The sequence below is a fragment of the Pseudophryne corroboree genome, chromosome 1 (assembly GCF_028390025.1).
Source record: "Pseudophryne corroboree isolate aPseCor3 chromosome 1, aPseCor3.hap2, whole genome shotgun sequence".
In the NCBI taxonomy this organism is placed as follows: domain Eukaryota; kingdom Metazoa; phylum Chordata; class Amphibia; order Anura; family Myobatrachidae; genus Pseudophryne; species Pseudophryne corroboree.
The window spans coordinates 105,819,643-105,840,644 of NC_086444.1; the positions used below are offsets into that span (position 1 = coordinate 105,819,643).

Here is a 21,002-nt window from a genome sequence, read left to right on the forward strand (position 1 = left end):
ATAGATAATAGATGATGCAGCACACTGGCCTGAGCCTGAGCAGTGCACACAGATATGGTATGTGACTGAGTCACTGTGTGCTGTGTATCGCTTTTTTCAGGCAGAGAACGGATTATAAATAAAACTGGTGGTCACTATCAGCAAAACTCTGCACTGTACTGAGTACTCCTAATGCTCCCCAAAATTAGTAAATCAAGTGTCTCTCTAATCTATTCTAAACGGAGAGGACGCCAGCCACGTCCTCTCCCTATCAATCTCAATGCACGTGTGAAAATGGCGGCGACGCGCGGCTCCTTATATAGAATCCGAGTCTCGCGATAGAATCCGAGCCTCGCGAGAATCCGACAGCGTCATGATGACGTTCGGGCGCGCTCGGGTTAACCGAGCAAGGCGGGAAGATCCGAGTCGCTCGGACCCGTGAAAAAAAACATGAAGTTCTGGCGGGTTCGGATTCAGAGAAACCGAACCCGCTCATCTCTAGTTTTTACCACTATGTTAGACACACGCCAAGTGCCCAGGTATGAAAACCAGAAGTGCTGTAAATCACACAGCACAGAGCAGTCCAACGCATGTAAAAACAATAAAATATATGGCCTTGGTTGATAGAATGATTTGCATTTTCAAATCTTTTTAAATGCACCTAATTGTGCCACAAATGCATGTTAAATGCATAATTTCAATACGAGAGGTTATGTAGCATTTATGTGCTCATACAGGTTGTCTCCCATATCCAAAATTCCGAAATACAGAATTTTTTGAGCATGACTAAGATAGTGACAGACATTAAAAATAGTGTATAAAATGACCTTCAGGCTGTGTGTATAAGGTGTATATGAAACATAAATGCATTCTGTGTTTAGGCTCGGGTCCCTTACCCAAGGGGATCAGTATGATTTCCCAACTGATGGGATTACATCTGCCCCACCTGCAGTGCAGCATGGTTTTTCCCAGTTGCTTGCTTTTTTGCTTTACTTACACATGAATCAGGCCCATCGTTTCTTTACCTGTGTTTTGCTTAGGGTCTTATTAGCAGTTTCCCTGGATTATTTTTTGCTAATTGCTTTTCCTTGACGTCCTAAGTGGATGCTGGGACTCCGTAAGGACCATGGGGAATAGCGGCTCCGCAGGAGACTGGGCACAACTAAAGAAAGCTTTAGGACTACCTGGTGTGCACTGGCTCCTCCCACTATGACCCTCCTCCAGACCTCAGTTAGAATCTTGTGCCCGGCTGAGCTGGGTGCACACTAGGGGCTCTCCTGAGCTCCTAGAAAGAAAGTATATTTAGGTTTTTTATTTTACAGTGAGATCTGCTGGCAACAGACTCACTGCAGCGAGGGACTAAGGGGAGAAGAAGCGAACCTACCTAACAGGTGGTAGTTTGGGCTTCTTAGGCTACTGGACACCATTAGCTCCAGAGGGATCGACCGCAGGACCCGACCTTGGTGTTCGTTCCCGGAGCCGCGCCGCCGCCCCCCTTACAGAGCCAGAAGCAAGAAGTGTTCCGGAAAATCGGCGGCAGAAGACTTCTGTCTTCAACAAGGTAGCGCACAGCACTGCAGCTGTGCGCCATTGCTCCTCATGCACACCTCACACTCCGGTCACTGATGGGTGCAGGGCGCTGGGGGGGGCGCCCTGAGGGCAATATAAGACACCTTGGCTGGCAAATCATCACAATATATAGTCCCAGGGCTATATATGTGATAAATTACCCATGCCAGAATCCATAAAAAAGCGGGAGAAAAGTCAGCCGAAAAAGGGGCGGGGCTATCTCCCTCAGCACACTGGCGCCATTTTTTCTTCACAGTGCAGCTGGAAGACAGCTCCCCAGGCTCTCCCCTGTAGTTTTCAGGCTCAAAGGGTTAAAAAGAGAGGGTGGGCACTAACTTTAGGCGCAATATATGTATACAAGCAGCTATTGGGGGAAAAATCACTCAGTTATAGTGTTAATCCCTGCATTATATAGCGCTCTGGTGTGTGCTGGCATACTCTCTCTCTGTCTCCCCAAAGGACTTTGTGGGGTCCTGTCCTCAGTCAGAGCATTCCCTGTGTGTGTGCGGTGTGTCGGTACGGCTGTGTCGACATGTTGGATGAGGAAGGTTACGTGGAGGCGGAGCAGAGGCCGGTAAATGGGAGGTCGCCCCCTGTGGGGCCGACACCAGAGTGGATGGATAGGTGGAAGGTATTAACCGACAATGTCAACTCCTTACATAAAAGGCTGGATGACGTAACAGCTGTGGGACAGCCGGCTTCTCAGCCCGCGCCTGCCCAGGCGTCTCAAAGTCCATCAGGGGCTCAAAAAACGCCCGTTACCTCAGATGGCAGACACAGATGTCGACACGGAGTCTGACTCCAGTGTCGACGAGGTTGAGATATATACACAATCCACTAGGAACATCCGTTACATGATCTCGGCAATGAAAAATGTGTTACACATTTCTGACATTAACCCAAGTACCACATAAAAGGGGTTTTATTTTTGGGGAGAAAAAGCAGCAAGTGTTTTGTTCCCCCATCAGATGAGTGAATGAAGTGTGTAAAGAAGCGTGGGTTCCCCCAATAAGAAACTGGTAATTTCTAAAAAGTTACTGATGGCGTACCCTTTCCCGCCAAAGGATAGGTCACGTTGGGAGATATCCCCTAGGGTGGATAAGGCGCTCACACGTTTGTCAAAAAAGGTGGCACTGCCGTCTTAGGATACGGCCACCTTGAAGGAGCCTGCTGATAAAAAGCAGGAGGCTATCCTGAAGTCTGTATATACACACTCAGGTTCTATACTGAGACCTGCAATTGCCTCAGCATAAATAGTGCTGCTGCAGCGTGGTCTGATACCCTGTCAGATAATATTAATACCTTAGACAGGGATAATATTTTGCTAACATAGAGCATATTAAAGACGTCGTCTTATATATGAAGGATGCACAGAGGGATATTTGCCGGCTGGCATCCAGAATTAATGCAATGTCCATTCTGCCAGGAGGGTATTAGAAACCCGGCAGTGGACAGGTGATGCTGCCTTTAAAAGGCACATGGAGATTCTGCCTTATAAGGGTGAGGAATTGTTTGGGGATGGTCTCTGGGACCTCGTATTCACAGCAACAGCTGGGAAGAAAATTTGTTACCTCAGGTTTCCTCACAGCCTAAGAAAGCACCGTATTTTCAGGTACAGTCCTTTCGGCTTCAGAAAAGCAAGCGGGTCAAAGGCGCTTCCTTTCTGCACAGAGACAAGGGAAGAAGGAAAAAGCTGCACCAGACAGCCAGTTCCCAGGATCAAAAATCTTCCCCCGCTTCCTCTGAGTCCACCGCATGACGCTGGGGCTCCACAGGTGGAGACAGGTGCGGTGGGGGCGCGTCTCGGGAACTTCAGGGACCAGTGGGCTTGCCCACAGGTGGATCCCTAGGTTCTGCAAATAGTATCACAGGGATACAGGCTGGAGTTCGAGGCGACTCCCCCTCGCCGTTACCTCACATCAGCCTTGCCTGCTGCCCTCGGAGAAAGGTAGTACTGGCGGCAATTCACAAGCTGTACTTCCAGCAGGTGAAATCAAGGTACCCCTCCTTCAAAAAGGCCGGGGTTACTATTCCAAAATGTTGTGGTACCGAAACCAGACGGTTCGGTGAGACCCATTCTAAAATTGAAAGCCTTGAACACTTATAAACGAAGGTTCAAGTTCAAAATGGAATCGCTCAGGGCGATTATTGCAAGCCTGGAGAATTTCATGGTATCACTGGACATCAAGGATGCTTACCTGCATGTCCCTATTTACCCTCTTCACCAGGAGTACCTCAAACTTGTGGTACAGAATTGTCATTACCAATTCCAGACGTTGCCGTTGGTCTGTCCCCGGCACCGAGGTATTTACCAAGGTAATGGCCGAAATAATTATCCCGTACTTGGACAATCTCCTTATAAAGGCGAGGTCCAGGGAGCAGTTGTTCGTCGGAGTAGCACTATCTCGGGAAGTGCTACAACAGCACGGCTGGATTCTGAATATTCCAAAGTCGCAGCTGGTTCCTACGACGCGTCTACTGTTCCTGGGTATGGTTCTGGACACAGAACAGGATAAAAAGGGTTTCTCCCGGAGGAGAAGTCCAAGGAGTTGTCGTCTCTAGACAGAGACCTCCTAATACAAATACAGGTGTTGGTGCATCAATGCACGCGAGCCCTGGGAAAGATGGTAGCTTCTTACAAAGAAATTCCATTCGCCAGGTCCCATGCAAGGATCTTCCAGTGGGATCTGTTGGACAAGTGGTCCGGGTCGCATCTTTAGATGCATCGGCGGATAACCCTGTCTCCAAGGGCCAGGGTGTCGCTGTTGTGGTGGCTGCAGAGTGCTCATCTTCTAGGGGGCCGCAGATTCGGCATACAGGACTGGGTCCTGGTGACCACGGATGCCAGCCTTCGAGGCTGGGTGGCAGTTACACAGGGAAGAAACTTCCAAGGCTATGGAAAAGTCAGGAGACTTCCCTACACATAAATATTCTGGAACTAAGGGCCATTTACAATGCCCTAAGTCAGGCTAGACCCCTGCTTCAACACCGGCCGGTGCTGATTCAGTCAGACAACATCACGGCGGTCGCTCATGTAAACCGACAGGGCGGCACAAGAAGCAGGATGGCGATGGCAGAAGCCACAAGGATTCTCCGATGGGCGTAAAATCATGTGTTAGCACTGTCAGCAGTGTTCATTCCCTTAGTGGACAACTGAGAAGCAGACTTTCTCAGAACACACGACCTCCACCCGGGAGAGTGGGGACTTCATCCAGAAGTCTTCCAAATGATTGTACACCGTTGGGAAAGGCCACAGGTGGACATGATGGCGTCCCGCCTCAACAAAAAGCTACAAAGATATTGCGCCAGGTCAAGGGACCCTCAGGCGATAGCTGTGGACGCTCTGGTAACACCGTGGGTGTACCAGTCGGTGTATGTGTTCCCTTCTCTGCCTCTCTTACCCAGGGTAATGAGAATAATAAGAAGGAGAGGAGTAAGAACTATACTCATTGTTCCGGGTTGGCCAAGGAGAGCTTGGTAACCAGAACTCCAAGAAATGATCTCAGAGGACCCATGGCCTCTGCCGCTCAGACAGGACCTGCTGCAGCAGGGGGCCTGTCTGTTCCAAGACGTACCGCGGCTGCGTTTGACGGCATGGCGGTTGAACGCCGGATCCTGAAGGAAAAGGGCATTCCGGAGGAAGTTATCCCTACGCTATTTAAAGCTAGGAAAGAAGTGAACGCAAACCATTATCACCGCATATGGCGGAAATATGTTGCGTGCTGTGAGGCCAGGAAGGCCCCAAAGGAGGAATTTCAACTAGGTCGATTTCTGCACTTCCTACAGTCAGAGGTGACTATGGGCCTAAAATTGGGTTCCATTAAGGTCCAGATTTCGGCTCTATCGATTTTCTTCCAAAATAGAACTGGCTTCACTGCCTGAAGTTCAGACTTTTGTTAAGGGAGTGCTGCATAGTCAGCCCCCGTTTGTGCCTCCAGTGGCACCGTGGGATCTCAACGTGGTGTTGGATTTCCTGAAGTCGCATTGGGTTGAGCCACTTAAATCCGTGGAGCTACAATACCTCACGTGGAAAGTGGTCATGCTGTGGGCCTTGGCGTCGGCCAGGCGTGTATCAGAATTGGCGGCTTTGTCATACAAAAGCCCTTATCTGTATTTTATATGGATAAGGCGGAATTGAGGACTCGTTCCCAATTCCTTCCTAAGGTGGTATCAGTTTTTCATGTGAACCAACCTATTGTGGTGCCTGCGGCTACTTGGGACTTGGAGGATTCCAAGTTACTGGACGTAGTCAGGGCCCTGAAAAGTATATGTTTCCAGGACAGCTGGAGTCAGGAAAACTGACTCGCTATTTCTCCTGTATGCACCCTACAAGCTGGGTGCTCCTGCTTCTAAGCAGACTATTGCTCGCTGGATCTGTAGCACGATTCAACTTGCACATTCTGCGGCTGGACTGCTGCACCCTAAATCTGTAAAAGCCCATTCCACGAGGAAAGTGGGCTCTTCTTGGGCGGCTGCCCGAGGGATCTCGGCTTTACAACTTTGCCGAGCTGTTACTTGGTCGGGTTAAAACATTTTTGTAAGAGTCTACAAGTTTGATACCCTGGCTGAGGAGGACCTAGAGTTTGCTTATTCGGTGCTGCAGAGTCATCCGCACTCTCCCGCCCGTTTGGGAGCTTTGGTATAATCCCCATGGTCCTTACGGAGTCCTAGCATCCACTTAGGACGTCAGAGAAAATAAGATTTTACTCACCGGTAAATCTATTTCTCGTAGTCCGTAGTGGATGCTGGGCGCCCATCCCAAGTGCGGATTGTCTGCAATACTTGTTTATAGTTATTGCCTAACTAAAGGGTTATTGTTGAGCCATCTGTTGAGAGGCTCAGTTATATTTCATACTGTTAACTGGGTATAGTATCACGAGTTATACGGTGTGATTGGTGTGGCTGGTATGAGTCTTACCCGGGATTCAAAATCCTTCCTTATTGTGTCAGCTCTTCCGGGCACAGTATCCTAACTGAGGTCTGGAGGAGGGTCATAGTGGGAGGAGCCAGTGCACACCAGGTAGTCCTAAAGCTTTCTTTAGTTGTGCCCAGTCTCCTGCGGAGCCGCTATTCCCCATGGTCCTTACGGAGTCCCAGCATCCACTACGGACTACGAGAAATAGATTTACCGGTGAGTAAAATCTTATTATTTTTATCTAGAGGATTCTTCAGACTCTTGTTGTTCTTTAGTTCTATTGTAGACAGTATTCGTTCTGATTTTAGTATGCAGTATCATTGCTGTATTCAATGTGTGCTATTGATGCTTATTTTAATTTGCAATATTGATGCTTGCTTTAATGTGTGGTTTCAGGGGAAGGTGCGCAGTGCAGTGCAGTGCAGTGCTAGCTAATGTGTGGTTGCCGTGGAAGGTTCACACTGCAGTGCAAGTAAATGTGTGGTTGCAGTGGAAGGTGCACAGTGCAATGCTAGTTAGTGTGTGGTTGCAGTGGGAGGTGCACAGTGCAGTGCCATACCTACCAACTTATTGGCTGTGGAAAGAGGGACTTTGGCGTGGCGTAGCCGCGCCCTGATGGAAAAGGGGGCATGGCCTTGGGGAAGGGGCGTGGCTTCGCGGGAGTGCAGAGGTCACGAGGCACACCCCATGCTTTTCGCCACTGAGGTGGCATGCCCAGCGCTCTGTGAGCTGCTGGCATGCCCCCTCTCTCTCCGTCTCTAGTGAATAGACGCTGTGCGCATGTTTATTCACCACTGCTCTGCTAAGCCTCCCAACTGTCCCCCCCCCCCACCGCGAAACACTGCGGCCCGCGGGTGGAACAGCGGGACAGTCCCAAAAAAATGTGAGTGTCCTGCGAATATCGGGACAGTTTTGAGGTATGCAGTGCTAATGCTAGTTAATGTGTGGTTGCAGTGGGAGGTACACAGGGCAGTTCTAATGCTAGTTAATTTGTGGTTGCAGTGGGAGGTGCACAGGGGGTAATTCCAAGCTGATCGCAGCAGGAATTTTGTTAGCAGTTGGGCAAAACCATGGGGGTCATTCCGAGTCGTTCGCTCGGAAAATTTCTTCGCATCGCAGCATTTTTCCGCTTAGTGCGCATGCGCAATGTCCGCACTGCGACTGCGCCAAGTAAATTTGCTATGAAGTTTGGATTTTTACTCACCGCTTTTTCTTCGCTCAGGCGATCGTAGTGTGATTGACAGGAAATGGGTGTTACTGGGCGGAAACAGGCCGTTTTATGGGCGTGTGGGAAAAAACGCTACCGTTTCCGGAAAAAACGCGGGAGTGGCTGGAGAAACGGAGGAGTGTCTGGGCGAACGCTGGGTGTGTTTGTGACGTCAAACCAGGAACGATAAGCACTGAACTGATCGCAGATGCCGAGTAAATCTGAAGCTACTCTGAAACTGCTACGAGATGTGTAATCGCAATATTGCGAATCTTTCGTTCGCAATTTTAAGAAGCTAAGATTCACTCCCAGTAGGCGGCGGCTTAGCGTGTGCAATACTGCTAAAATCGCCTTGCGAGCGAACAACTCGGAATGAGGGCCCATGTGCACTACAGGGGAGGCAGATATAACATGTGAAAGAGTTAGATTTGGGTGGGTTATTTTATTTCTGTGCAGGCAGGGCCGGTTCTAGCCCTTGTGGCGCCCCGGGCGGAAAATAGGGGCGTGGCTTCATACAGGGGCATGGTCAGTTACGCCCCCTGTAGAGTTGTGCCCCCATTTGTGCCCCCAGTAGCGCCATTTGTGCCCCCAGTAGCGCCATTTGTGTCCCCAGTAGCGCTGCTTAAAAAAAAAAAAAGGATACTTACAATCCCTGCTTCCGAGTCCCGGCCATTGCAGACCTCCTCCGCTGCCGCCGCCGCTCCTCTCGTTGGATCTATGGGAGAGACGTCATGACGTCTCTCCCATAGCACAGCATAGACACTAGAGGTCAATCATGACCCCTAGCGTCTGTGCCAGTCCCACAATGCTGTGCGGTGCGCGATGATGTCATCGCGCACCGCACAGCAAAGGTCCTCTGCACGAAGGGAAACTAGACGGATAGCGTCAAGTTCCCTTCACTGCGCGGGGACCAGCGGGGGACAGAGCGGCAGCGGGGGGCACAGTGGCGGATCTTGCCATGATGCGGCGCCCTCCGGAAGGCGGCGCCGCGGGCAAAAGTCCTGCTTGCCCGTGGCAAGATCCACTACTGTGTGCAGGGTAAATACTGGCTGCTTTATTTTTACACTGCAAATTAGATTGCAGATTGATCACACCCCACCCAATTCTAACTCTCTCTGCTCATGTTATATATGTCCCCCCTGCACTGCACATGGTTTTGCCCAACTGCTAACAAAATTCCTGCTGCGATCAACTTGGAATTACCCCCACAGTGCAGTGCTAATGCAAGTTAATGTGTGGTTGCAGTGGGAGGTGCACAGTGCAGTGCTAATGCTAGTTAATATGTGGTTGCAGTGGGAGGTGCACAGTGCAGTGCTAATGCTAGTTAATGTGTGGTTGCAGTGGGAGGTGCACAGTGCAGTGCAATGTGTGGTTGCAGTGGGAGGTGCAGTGTGGTGCTAATGCTAGTTTTTAATGTTAATGTGTGGTGCCAAGTCTTGTTCTAATGAGGGATGTTTAATATAACAGTGATCATAAAAATCTGATGTGCAATTAGACCAAGGGCATATGGTTTTATCTTTTCTTCTGACATACTGTAATAAAACAGTGGAATTATTTATATACTCCATTTCTTATTTGCTTCTTCTGATGTAGGCATATTTATAATGTGTGCAGGGTGTGCCCCAGGGGCACTGGCGTATCTATAAAGGATGCAGTGTGTGCAGTGCACACAGGCCCCTGGCATCCACGGGGTCCCAAACCGCACACTCTGCACCCATTATTTTTCATACTTACCCTCTGGAGTTCCGCGGCACTGCAGCAGTGCTGCCGAAATCACTGGGAAAATGGTATGGCGCCATTGTCCTGGTGTTTTGCGCATGCACAGTAGTACAATCACTGGAAAAATGGTTGCCGCACCATTTTCCTGGATATCTGCGCATGTGCTGTAGACTCTGGGACAGCGCTAGGGTCACCTAGGGACTCCAGTGCCCAGAGCTAAGGTCTGCCGCCAGCTACAGAGGAGGGGGCCCAGACGGAGCCTGCAAACGGCTCTGCCCATGGATCTCCGAACCACACACGCTGCACCCCAATATTACGTGACACTGCTGCTGGCCAGCGCCATCTTTCCAGTGATAACTTTTAGAAACATGGCACCGTGCATCTGAATCAAAGACTGGGGGCACTGTGCCAAAACCTTTGCTAACTTCTGCGCATACTCCATCTTCCCAAATATCACTGGGAAGATGGCACCGACCACAGAAGGTAGTTGGCGGGAGCAATTCACGGAGAATGGGAGGCATCTACACACAGTCGTCGGCCTTCACCACAGGTTTGATACACTTTTTTTTCCTGGAACGTCTGGGAGACTGTAGAAATCATGGATGAGACCCCATTAAGAATGATCTGTCTTACAGTGATCAGCCTTCATGCTGCAGCAGGGACTTCTCAGACTTAACTACTGTTACTTCAGCGCTAACCCTGGGAACTCCCTGCCGCTGGATTAAGCTGCACCACTTGCATAACCCCTTATGTGCTGACTCTACCTACTTGTTTGTGCTTCATCTACCAGTGTATTGCTTTGCTTACTAGTGTCTTAGGTCTGCCTATTGTTCCTGTGATTCCGTGTACCATTGTGTTTTGCAATGGCCCCATTAGCATTAAGCTGTACTCTATAAGGGATTGATGTAACGAAATGCCTCTGCATTCTAGACAAGTCCCAATTTAATGAGAACAAATAACCTATGTTTTGTTTGTTTTCTCTTGCTTTCTTTACAACAGGGATGAACAAAAAGCAACAGAAAGTATCCGCCAAGGACGATCCCCCGTCAAGCAGTAAAAGCAGTAGTACAGTGCAGGTATTCCTCTGGCTGAACATGTCTTTCGGCATATTGATATATTGTTTAACATTCATCATGCTCTGCCAGGCGTGGTGCCTTTGCTAGAACCCAATGTTCGGAACAGCTGTGAGACTTGTGTTGAGGGCAGAAACCATTTTGATTGGATCCTAACACCAAGATTGCTCACAACATTGGTTTGGTGCCAATTGGCATAGATGTTGCGCCCAGTGCATTTCAAGGTTCAAGCTGCTGCTCCTGTCACGGGAGTTGCCTCCAAACTAGATGTATGCAAGAGTGCATTGTGCAAAAGTGCAAACGTCACGGCATTGTCCAACCACCTACTTCTTTAGTGCCAGATCTTTCATTAAATTTAACTTTTTCAGAAAATATTGTTCAAAACAAGCAACATCCCTAAAGAGGCCCCTTTCTACACCCCTTTATCTCAGTCCAACTTGATTTTGTTACGCTCCCCAATCTAAGTGCACCTACCGCTGCTTAGCGTTGGTTTCCCTCCCAGTGCCCAATAATACAGTACAGCAGTGTTTCCTAAATGTTTTTGAATCACGGTGCCCTAGATTATCAGAATTGTTTTCATGGCACCCCTGGGCCAAAGTTTCTTTTTGAGAAATTAAGAAAAAAATATGAAATGAAGTAAATTGTGCTTATATGTCATCCTTGGGGTCCGTTATGTGGTGATTGACAGGATTTGCTTCTATTTGTCCACATATGTTATGATTGGCTGCCACCAGCACTGGTTAAGCCTATTACATTGACCGTAAATAATTTGAATTGGTCCTGGACCGCCAATCCAAGGCACCCCATGCAAGTTTCCTGAGGCACCCCAGGGTGCTACAGCACACAGTTTGGGGACCACTGCAGTACAGACTTCTGCTCCTCCACCACCTAGAGACACATGGCCTTCCCTTTGTTTCTAATGGGGTTCCGCATTAAATAGAGACATCCTCTGAAATTACACCTTGCGGCATGTCTGTAAAAAAAACTTTTTTTGCAGGTTAAGAGGCTGCCGGTCCCTATGTACAGTAAGAGAACACTGTGTATATGATGGGGCTCACTCTATTTTATTTGCGTAAATGGCTCATTTCCATACGGGACATGTGCACTAAATACAGTTACGAATACATCAGTAAGGAGAATGTGCCACTGCTTACAGGTACAAATCATTAATTGGAAGAAGCAGAATGAGGGGGGGATAGTGGGCAAGTGTAGACCAGGTTCATATAGTATTATCTATGTTCATAGCAGTAGCATGCATGCAGTGTGAACAAACAGATGTGTAGAGAAATAAATGCAAACTTAATGTCGTATGATGAATACAATAATGAACAGTCTTCAGAGAAAAGAATGTCTCTATTCTGGATATATCAAGTGGCAGTCTTGTCCTAAAGGGACTTCCGTGTCCCCCAGTATAAGTCCGAGCAACTGTGCCCAGCAACAGAGCCAGGAAGATGATATCGTCAATGTAGCGCTGACATAGGATGAGGTTGTCGCCAAAATATGCCCTCTCCATATCCTCTCTTCCTCCCATTTGCCCATGAAGAGGTTGGCATAACTTGGCGCCACCCTCCACCCCATGGCGGTCCCGGTCGTCTGCAGATAGTAGGTATCATTGAACCACACATAATTGTGGTTTAGTATGAATTCGGTGGCTATGACAATAAACTCTATTCCTCTTACGTCCTAGAGGATACTGGGGTCCATTTAGTACCAGGGGGTATAGATGGGTCCTCTGGGAGCTATGAGCACTTTAAGAATTTGATAGTGTGGGCTGGCTCCTCCCTCTATGCCCCTCCTACCAGACTTAGTTTAGAAAATGTGCCCGGAGGAGCCGGTAACGCTGAAGGAAGCTCCTGAAGAGTTTTCTGCATTTATTTTATCTGTTTGTTATTTTCAGGCAGTATTGGTTGGCACCAGAATGCCTGCCTGCTTCATGGGACTTAGAGGGGGAAACGGCCCAACCTCTTGCAGGGTTAATGGTCTCGTTCCCCACTGACAGGACACTGAGCTCCTGAGGGAACTATTCACAAGCAACACCACGGCGAGCGTACATTCCAGCAGAACGCCGCCACCCCTAACAGAGCCATAAGAAACAAGAGTGGTGAGTACTAAGCCGGCGTCCCAGTTAGCGGGGCGCCAGCCATTATGGCAGCATGAGGGTATGGAGATGCATGGCTTCTAAACGGGGTGGAATGCGTCTCCAGACAAGTACACAACTGCGTCTCAGTACACTGTACACGGTACCCATACTGGCAACACAGCCTTAAAACGGTTTCTGTCCATTTTAAGCACCAAATTCCTCAGCCAGTATAAAAAAAGCACCATGGAAGGGGCGGGGCTTCACTATGGGAGGATCCAGCAGCTCACCAGCGCCATTTTCCCTCTGCAGTGGACACAGATGCTGACTGACAGGGATGCGCAGCAACTCCAGTGTGACTCCAAATTACCTCAGCGGTACTGGGGGTCATAGCAGGGGGGGAGCGATTAATAGTGTACTAGGTCCCCTATCAGGGTACTTAGTCTGTGACCCGGCTAAGCTTGGCATTAGCGGTAAGGGCGCGGTGGGGGCTGGCTCCAAACAACTCTGTGTGTCCCTGAAGGGCTCTTTGTGGGTTAATTGTGCTTAAACTTTTCCTGTGTGTGTGTGCTGTCACATTTACATTATGTCAGGCAAAGAGTGTGTTTCTTGTACAGCAGAGTGTTCCTCTTCACCAGGGGGCTCACTACTAGGTACTCAGGGTTCACAGAATAGCTGGGTGGCTGAACCAGAGTGGGTTAATTCTCTGAAAGGAATGATCTCCACTTTTTCTACAAAAGTGTCCCGCAATGAGAAAGAGACGCAATACTTAAAACAGACTGTGGATGAGTTTATGAGCAGAGACTCAGTCCCCAAAACAGCGTCTCAATCCCCTCCCATTTGTCCACAAAAGCGATCTCTGGCCCATATCCTGTGGTCTGACTCTGAATTGGAGGAGGATGAGGTAGACTTGGACAGGGGGGGGGGGGGGGGGGAATAGGGCTCTGTCACAGGGAATAGAGGCTCTTATAGAAGCTATCAGAGATGTTCTGCATATTCCTGATAAGGTGTCAGAGGAGTGTGAGGAATCTTGTTTTAATGTAAAAAAGAAGTCCTCAGTCACTTTTCCTGTGTTAAAGGAATTTAATTCCCTGTTTGAAGAACCGTGGGTTAATCCTGAAAGAAATTTCAGATCCCTAAAAGGTTGCTCTCATCTTTTACCTTTCCTCTGGAGGATAGGAAAAATTGGGAAAATCCACTGATAGTGGACGCATCAGTCTCTAGACTGTCACGAAAAATTGTATTGCCTGTTCCTGGTGCAGCCTCCCTTAAAGACACGGCTGATCATAAATTTGAGACTACACTTAAATCATTGTACACATCTGCCGGGGTGGCCCAAAGACCCACTATTGCATGTGCGTGGATCACAAAAGCCCTTGCAAAAGGGTCAGGTAACCTAATTGAGGGGTTAGATTCCTTGTCTAGGGGGGATGTTGTTTTACTCCTGCAGCATATACAGGACTCTGCGAACTTTATGGTGGAACCCATAAAAGAGATAGGCTTGCTTAACGCACACACCACCGCTATGGCAGTGTTGGCACGCAGGGGCTTGTGGCTACGCCAGTGGACTGCTGACGTGGACTCCGGGAAAGGCGTGGAAGGTCTACAATTCACAGGAGAGGCCTTGTTTGGAGATTAACTAGACAAATGGATCGCCACAGCTACTGCGGGTAAGTCTACGTATCTTCCTTCCGCGGCCCCCCCAACCAAGAAGTCTTATTCGGCTTCTAAGTTACAGTCCTTTCGGACGGCCAAGTTCAAGGGCAAATCCAGAGGTGTTTCTACATCCTCCAGCGGCGCAAGAGGTATACCACGCAAGCCAGCAACTGCAGGTGCTCAGGAACAGAGCCCAGACTCTGATTCCTCAAAGACTTCAGCATGACGGTGGACCACAATGCCTGGAAGGCTGTCAGGTGGGAGCCCAACTACAATTCTTCAGTCAGATCTAGTCAAGTTCGTGACAGGATCCCTGGGTCATAGATCTTATTTCCCAGGACTACAGGCTGGAGTTCCAAAAGCCCCCACCTCACAGATTCTTCAAATCAGGCTTGCCAGTTTCACAAAAGGCAAGTATAACTTTACAGTATGCCATCCAAAACCTGGTTCGATTTTGGTCATTGTTCCAGTTCCACCTTGTCTGCAAAACAAGGGGTACTATTCCAACTTGTTCGAAGTACCGAAACCAGACGGTTCGGTAAGACCGATTCTGAACCTCAAATCTTTGAACCCGTACTTCCTAGTGTTCAAATTCCAGATGGAGTCTCTGAGAGCGGTAATCTCAGGTCTGGAGAAGGGGGAATTCCTAGTGTCACTGGATATCAAGAATGCGTATCTTCACATTCCGATCTGGCCTTTCTACGGTTTGCACTGCAGGACTGTCACTACCAGTTCCAGGCCCTGCCCTTTGGTCTCTCCATGGCACCAAGGGTGTTCACCAAGGTGATGGCAGAGATGATGTTTCTACTCCGCAAACAGGGAGTGAATATAATTCCGTACCTGGACTATCTCCTGACAAAAGCACCGTCCAGGGAAAGGTTGCTGTACAGCATTGGTCTCTCAACAAAACTCCTCCAGGATCACGGGTGGATTCTGAACCTTCCGAAATCTCACCTAGAGCCAACACGGACACTCCCATTTCTGGGAATGATACTGGGCACGGAGTCGCAGAAAGTGTTCCTTCTGTTGGAAAAGGCATTGGTGATCCAGTCGATGGTTCGGGACTGTTACGTTCCTGGTGCTCAGAACAGGAGAGATGTTGCGTAGTGACGCCAGAGCACCAGGACGTGATGCTGAAATAAGGTGTGGTATGGAAATAGCCCCTAGTACCCTACCTCCATTGTTTCACCCGTGTGGTCAGTTCACGCCTGCGTGACTATGGTTTCTTGGGCCCACGGCAGCCGCGTTTCAAGGGCGGATTAGGTCTGCCCAACTCCGATGCCCCCAGGTCTTAGAGTGAGACAAGGCGTGAACCGAGACAGGATAATAACAAGGGGACCTCTAACTAAAGCAAACAGAAGGCTAGGGGCTACTAACTACCCTAAAACTAAATATATGTGCGGCACGCCGCCAAAGGAAAAGAACAACAAAGGATACCACTGTCCACACCCCACACGGCACCGTCGTGTACCGGGGAGGACAGTGAAAAGCGGAAACCTCCGCAAAAACACCAGTACAAAACAAACGCTAGGATTAAACGGCCTAGGCCGCAACACGCGGCAGAAGCCGCTACTCACGGAATCGGGAGAGAACCCCAATCAACAAGAACCCCCAGATGACTGCAACAGGTTCACTTGGACTGGAAGGATTCCCAGGACCGGCTTCAGAACTCCAGGACTCAGGAGCACGGGGAGCAGGATCGACCAGATACAGCAGACCAGGAGCAAACTCTGCAGGCAGGAACAGCGTACAGGAAGCTATCACCGGCGAGGCTGCAGTGTGCTGGCTCCCATAAAAAGGCCCTGCTGGCCAATGGCAGGAGGGCCAGCAAGACCAGCCCCCAGACACTAATTAATAGTTGTTGTGCAGCTGCCCTGCTGCACGAACAACTAATCAGTCTTTATCTGGCAACGGGGAACGCGGTCCGCCAATGGCGTCCCCGTTGCCATAGACCCGGCGGCTGAGGATGCCCAGCGTCCTAGCGTTGCCAGGGACCCGGCGGCTACAGTACGCACGGCGTCCTGGCGTTGCTAGGCGCCGGGCGGGCAGCGAGGGAGGTGCAGCGGCCGTGAGCGTCACCCGGAAGCAGACCGAGCGGCGCCGCGGACTGCGGCACCTAACAGGGACGTCCTGAAGCCAACCCGGGTGTCGGTGCATCTGTGCATTCGCCTTCTGGGGAACATGGTGGGTCTTAAGAGGCCCTTTAATACTGAAGTTTTCACGCAAGACCCTTCCAGTTAAATCTGTTGGACAAATGGTCCAGATCGCATCCTCACATGAACCAGAGGATCCGTCTGTCGCCAAAAGCCAGGATATCCCTTCTGTGGTGGCTACAGACTTCTCACCTCGTCGGAGGTTCGGAATTCAGAACTGGATTCTGTTAACCACAGACGCAAGCCTCAGAGGTGGGGAGCAGTCACTCAGAGGGTGCAGTTTCAAGGAAGATGGTCAAGTCAGAAAGTCGTCCTTCCAATCAACATTCTGGAACTCAGGGCCATATACAACGCCTATCTGCAGGCCTCCTATCTTCTTCAAGATCGGGCCATTCAGGTCCAGTCGGACAATGTGACGGCAGTGACGTACATAAACCGACGGGGCGGAACAAAGACCAGAGCAGCAATGTCAGAGGTGTCAAGAATTCTCCTCTGAGCAGAGAGAAATGCTGTGGCATTGCCAGCGGTCTTCATTCCGGGAGTAGACAACTGGGAAGCAGACTTCCTCAGCAGGCAGGACCTGCACCCAGGGAAGTGGGTATTCAGGTGCTTGACATGTCGATGGGGATATCCACAGATCGCCATGATGGCCTCTTGGCTCAAGAAGAAGCTCAATCCCGACTGTGATCCAAGCCGGAAAGGGGGCCAAGAGGCCATCTAAGCATTACCATCGTATTAGGAAGAAATACGTCTCTTGGTGTGAGAGCAAAAATTATTCTGCGGTGGTATTTTATCTGGGATTTTTCCTGCTTTTGCTCCAGGCAGTTGTGGATGTGGGCCTGCGTCTGGGCTCCTTAAAAGTCTAGATTTCGGCCTTGTCCATTTTCTTTCAGAAACAATTGGCTTCTCTCCCTGAGGTCCAGACATTCTTGAAAGGTGTTCTGCACATGCAACCTCCCTTTGTGCCTCCCACTGCATCTTGGGATCTCAACGTGGTGCTGCAGTTCCTCCGATCTGTTACAGGAGGGGTAGACGTAAAATATCTTATGTGGAAGACCATCACACTGTTGGTCTTGCCTTCAGCAAGACGTGTGTCGGAATTGGGGTCTTTGTCTCATAAAAGTCCCTATTTAATTTTCCATGAGGGCAGAGCTGAATTCAGAACTCGTCAGCAATTTCTTCCTAAAGTGGTGTCTGCGTTTCACATCAACCAACCTATTGTGGTTCCGGTTGTTACCGACACTTCTGCTACTTCAAAGTCTTTGGATGTTGTGAGGGCTTTGATGGTGTATTGGAAGAGAACAGCTCATCACAGAAAAATGGACTCGCTGTTTGTTCTTTATGATCCCAATAAGAGTGGGTGTTCTGCTTCAAAGCAGTCTATTACACGCTGGATCAGGCTTACTATCCAGCATGCTTATTCCACTGCAGGTTTGCCATGTCCAAAATCTGTACAGGCCCACTCTACTAGGTCGGTGGCTTCTTACTGGGTGGCTGCCCGGGGTGTCTCGGCTTTACAGCTCTGCCGAGCAGCTACTTAGTCAGGTTCGAACACGTTCCTAAGGGCTATAAGTTCGATACTTTGGCCTCTGAGAACTTTCAGTTTGGTCAATCAGTTCTGCAGGAACCTCAGCACTCTCCCACCCGGTTTGGGAGCTTTGGTACATCCCCATGGTACTAAATGGACCCCAGTATCCTCTAGGACAGAGGTTCTCAAACTCGGTCCTCGGGAGCCCACACAGTGCATGTTTTGCAGGTAACCCAGCAGGTGCACAGGTGTATTAATTACTCACTGACACATTTTAAAAGGTCCACAGGTGGAGCTAATTATTTCACTTGCGATTCTGTGCTGAGACCTGCAAAACATGCACTGTGTGGGCCCCCGAGGACCGAGTTTGAGAACCTCTGCTCTAGGACGTATGAGAAAATAGGATTTTAATTACCTACCGGTAAATCCTTTTCTCGTAGTCCGTAGTCCGTGCTTCGTTCTTCCTGCAATCTTACTTGGTTAAGTAATGTTGGTTCAGCTGTTGCTGTTCCTGTTTCAAATTTGGTTAGCTTGGCTTTCCTCTTGTTGTGTGTGCTGGTTCGGAATCTCACCACTATCCTTTTATATCCATCTCTCAAAGTGTGTCCGTCTCCTCGGGCACAGTTTCCTAGACTGAGTCTGGTAGGAGGGGTATAGAAGGAGCAGCTAGCCCAAACTATCAAATTCTTAAAGTGCCCATGGCTCCTAGTGGACCCGTCTATACCCCATGGTACTAAATGGATCCCAGTATCCTCTACGGACTACGAGAAAAGGATTTACTGGTAGGTAATTAAAATCCTATTTTGTTCTGGATCCAGATTTCTGTCTGTCTGTAAGAAATGTCTTATGCTTTCAAGCCCCTGATCGTGTGCAATTACTGTGTATAATGAAGACACGTCAACCAGTAGTCTGGTTGCCACTCCACTGTCTGCAATGTTCTGATCATGTCTGTTGTGTCCCGTATGTATGATGGTACGTTTTGGGCTTTTTCTTTTAAAAAAGTGTTTATATACTGTGAGAGGTTCGAGGTGAGTGAGTTGATTCCTGAAATGATGGGGCGTCCAGTCGGGCTTCGTCTGATGTTTATGGATCTTAGGGAGGTAGTAAAATACAGGAATGACTGGTTGGTTGTTGGATAGGAATTGGAACTTTTGTTTGTTCAGTATACCTACTTCATGTCCCTGTTTGAGAAATGTATCAAGTTCTTTTTTGTAGGTCTGTGTTGGGTCAGTGTGTAATACACGGTATGTATCCGTGTCCCACAGGATTCTCAATGATTCCGTGATGTAGTCTTTTTTGTTCAGTACGACACACACCCATCGTATCCTGATTGGTCAGGAAGACTAATAAAAGAACCTCACTAAACAGCATTCTGAATCCTTGACAAAGGTCTTTTGCGGCTGAAACCCGTTGGCACAGATCCACACACAGACACTGCAAACCTGCATTGCCTGCACATCACCACAGACCACATCCATAAAACTCCTTGCTGGCTGGTGAGTGGAGCGGCCGTTGAGATGGCAGAGGACACAGGAAGAAGCGAAGCTTTGCGGCAACGCAACTTCCGGTGTTCAGTGCGGCTTCCGGTGGGACCCGGTGGCCCAGCAGCAGAACCAGGAAGACATCCAGCACTGCATGCTGAGGAGCACCACTGGGGACAGAGAGGGTTGAAGCTACACAAGCAGCTACACAGAGGCTCACCACAGAGTGAGCAATGGCAACAAGGCACAACATCGTGAGGGTAAAGGGGGGTACTCACGGGAGAGATGTGTGCTGAGCGATCTTAACACAGACCGCTCAGCACACATCTCTCACCCCGCTCAGCACAGCGCGATGTGCTGAGCGAGGGGGAAAGCCGACGGGGGGCCGCTCACTTCACACAACGGTGAAGTGAGCGACCCGCTAGATTGAGCCTGCATGCAGCTCAATCTAGCATCGGCGATAGCGATGAGCGGGGCCGCGCATCGCTATCGCTGATCGCTGGAGGGCATACACACGGCAGATCCGTGCTTAAAATCTAAGCAATCTAGCAAGATTGCTTAGATTTTAAGCACGGATCTCTCCGTGTGTACCCCCCTTAAGTTGCATCTGGCAGGCCGGGACACCAGCCTCCCAGAACACGACCCCCATCAGAAACCATTCATTGAGAGAGAACTGCTTCTGGGCACAGTTACTCGGACTTATACTGGGGGACACGGAAGTCCCTTTAGGAAAAGACTGCCACTTGATATATCCGGAATAGAGACATTCTTTGCTCTCAATACTGTTCATTACTGTATTCATCATACGACATCAAGTTTGCATTCATTTCTCTACACATCGGTTCACACTGCATGCATGCTACTGCTATGAACATAGATAATACTGTGTGATCACTCAAATTACGTGTGGACTAATATATATGCAATATTGTACTCTCTGTTATACTGAGCATTGTGACTGCAAAAATAAAAGTATTTACAGACCATATAGACACTTGTTTCTCACATACAACACAGAGTATAGGGTTGGACGCAGGTTTCAAAAACCTGAACAATATAACTAGCCATTTGGAGTCTGGACAACTCCTCGGATGCCAGCAGCCCCCTGCAACAAGACACAAATACTGCTGCGCTCTAGGCAAACCCCTTGCTTCCGTAGACCAGGTTCAGCAAGCGCATGCATTGTGACTGAGGAGACCTAGACACAGACACCTGTCAAGAGGAATATCTCTTGTGGGTGCAGGGGGGCTGCTGCAAACAAACAGTGAAGATGATAATGATGATTACAATTGGCACCAAGAGATAGCCACATCTGATTAGCTGATTGTGTATTACCCCCTCCAGCTGTCTGTACTCAAATCATTATTGTGGCTGCTATATTATATGAAGACCGTCTATTCACATAACGTGATATTTCCATTTGCACTACAGCAGTAAAAGATTCCCATTTTATCTTTATAGAGGAAAAACAGCGGATGTCTTTATTTAAAATATATATATATATTTTTGTATGCGTTTTAATTTAATTTTATATTGAATATGTGGCTTTTACTTGTATTACATGTCAAGATGCTAATTTTCTTTTGTGTATATTTCACTTAGTTATGTTATTTTAGTGTGTACATAGAATAATGTTACTATTAGC

At 48.9% G+C, this 21,002-nt stretch overlaps 1 protein-coding gene across 2 annotated transcripts in view; it reads left to right on the forward strand.

The window, feature by feature from the left end:
- PARP8 (poly(ADP-ribose) polymerase family member 8) overlaps positions 1–21,002 on the forward strand; it is a 420,080-nt gene that overhangs the window by 387,909 nt on the left and 11,169 nt on the right. For both annotated transcript variants that reach the window (XM_063961880.1, XM_063961870.1), the window contains one exon: positions 10,389–10,465. In XM_063961880.1, the coding sequence (XP_063817950.1) occupies positions 10,389–10,465 (77 nt within the window). The remainder of the gene's footprint in view (positions 1–10,388; positions 10,466–21,002) is intronic.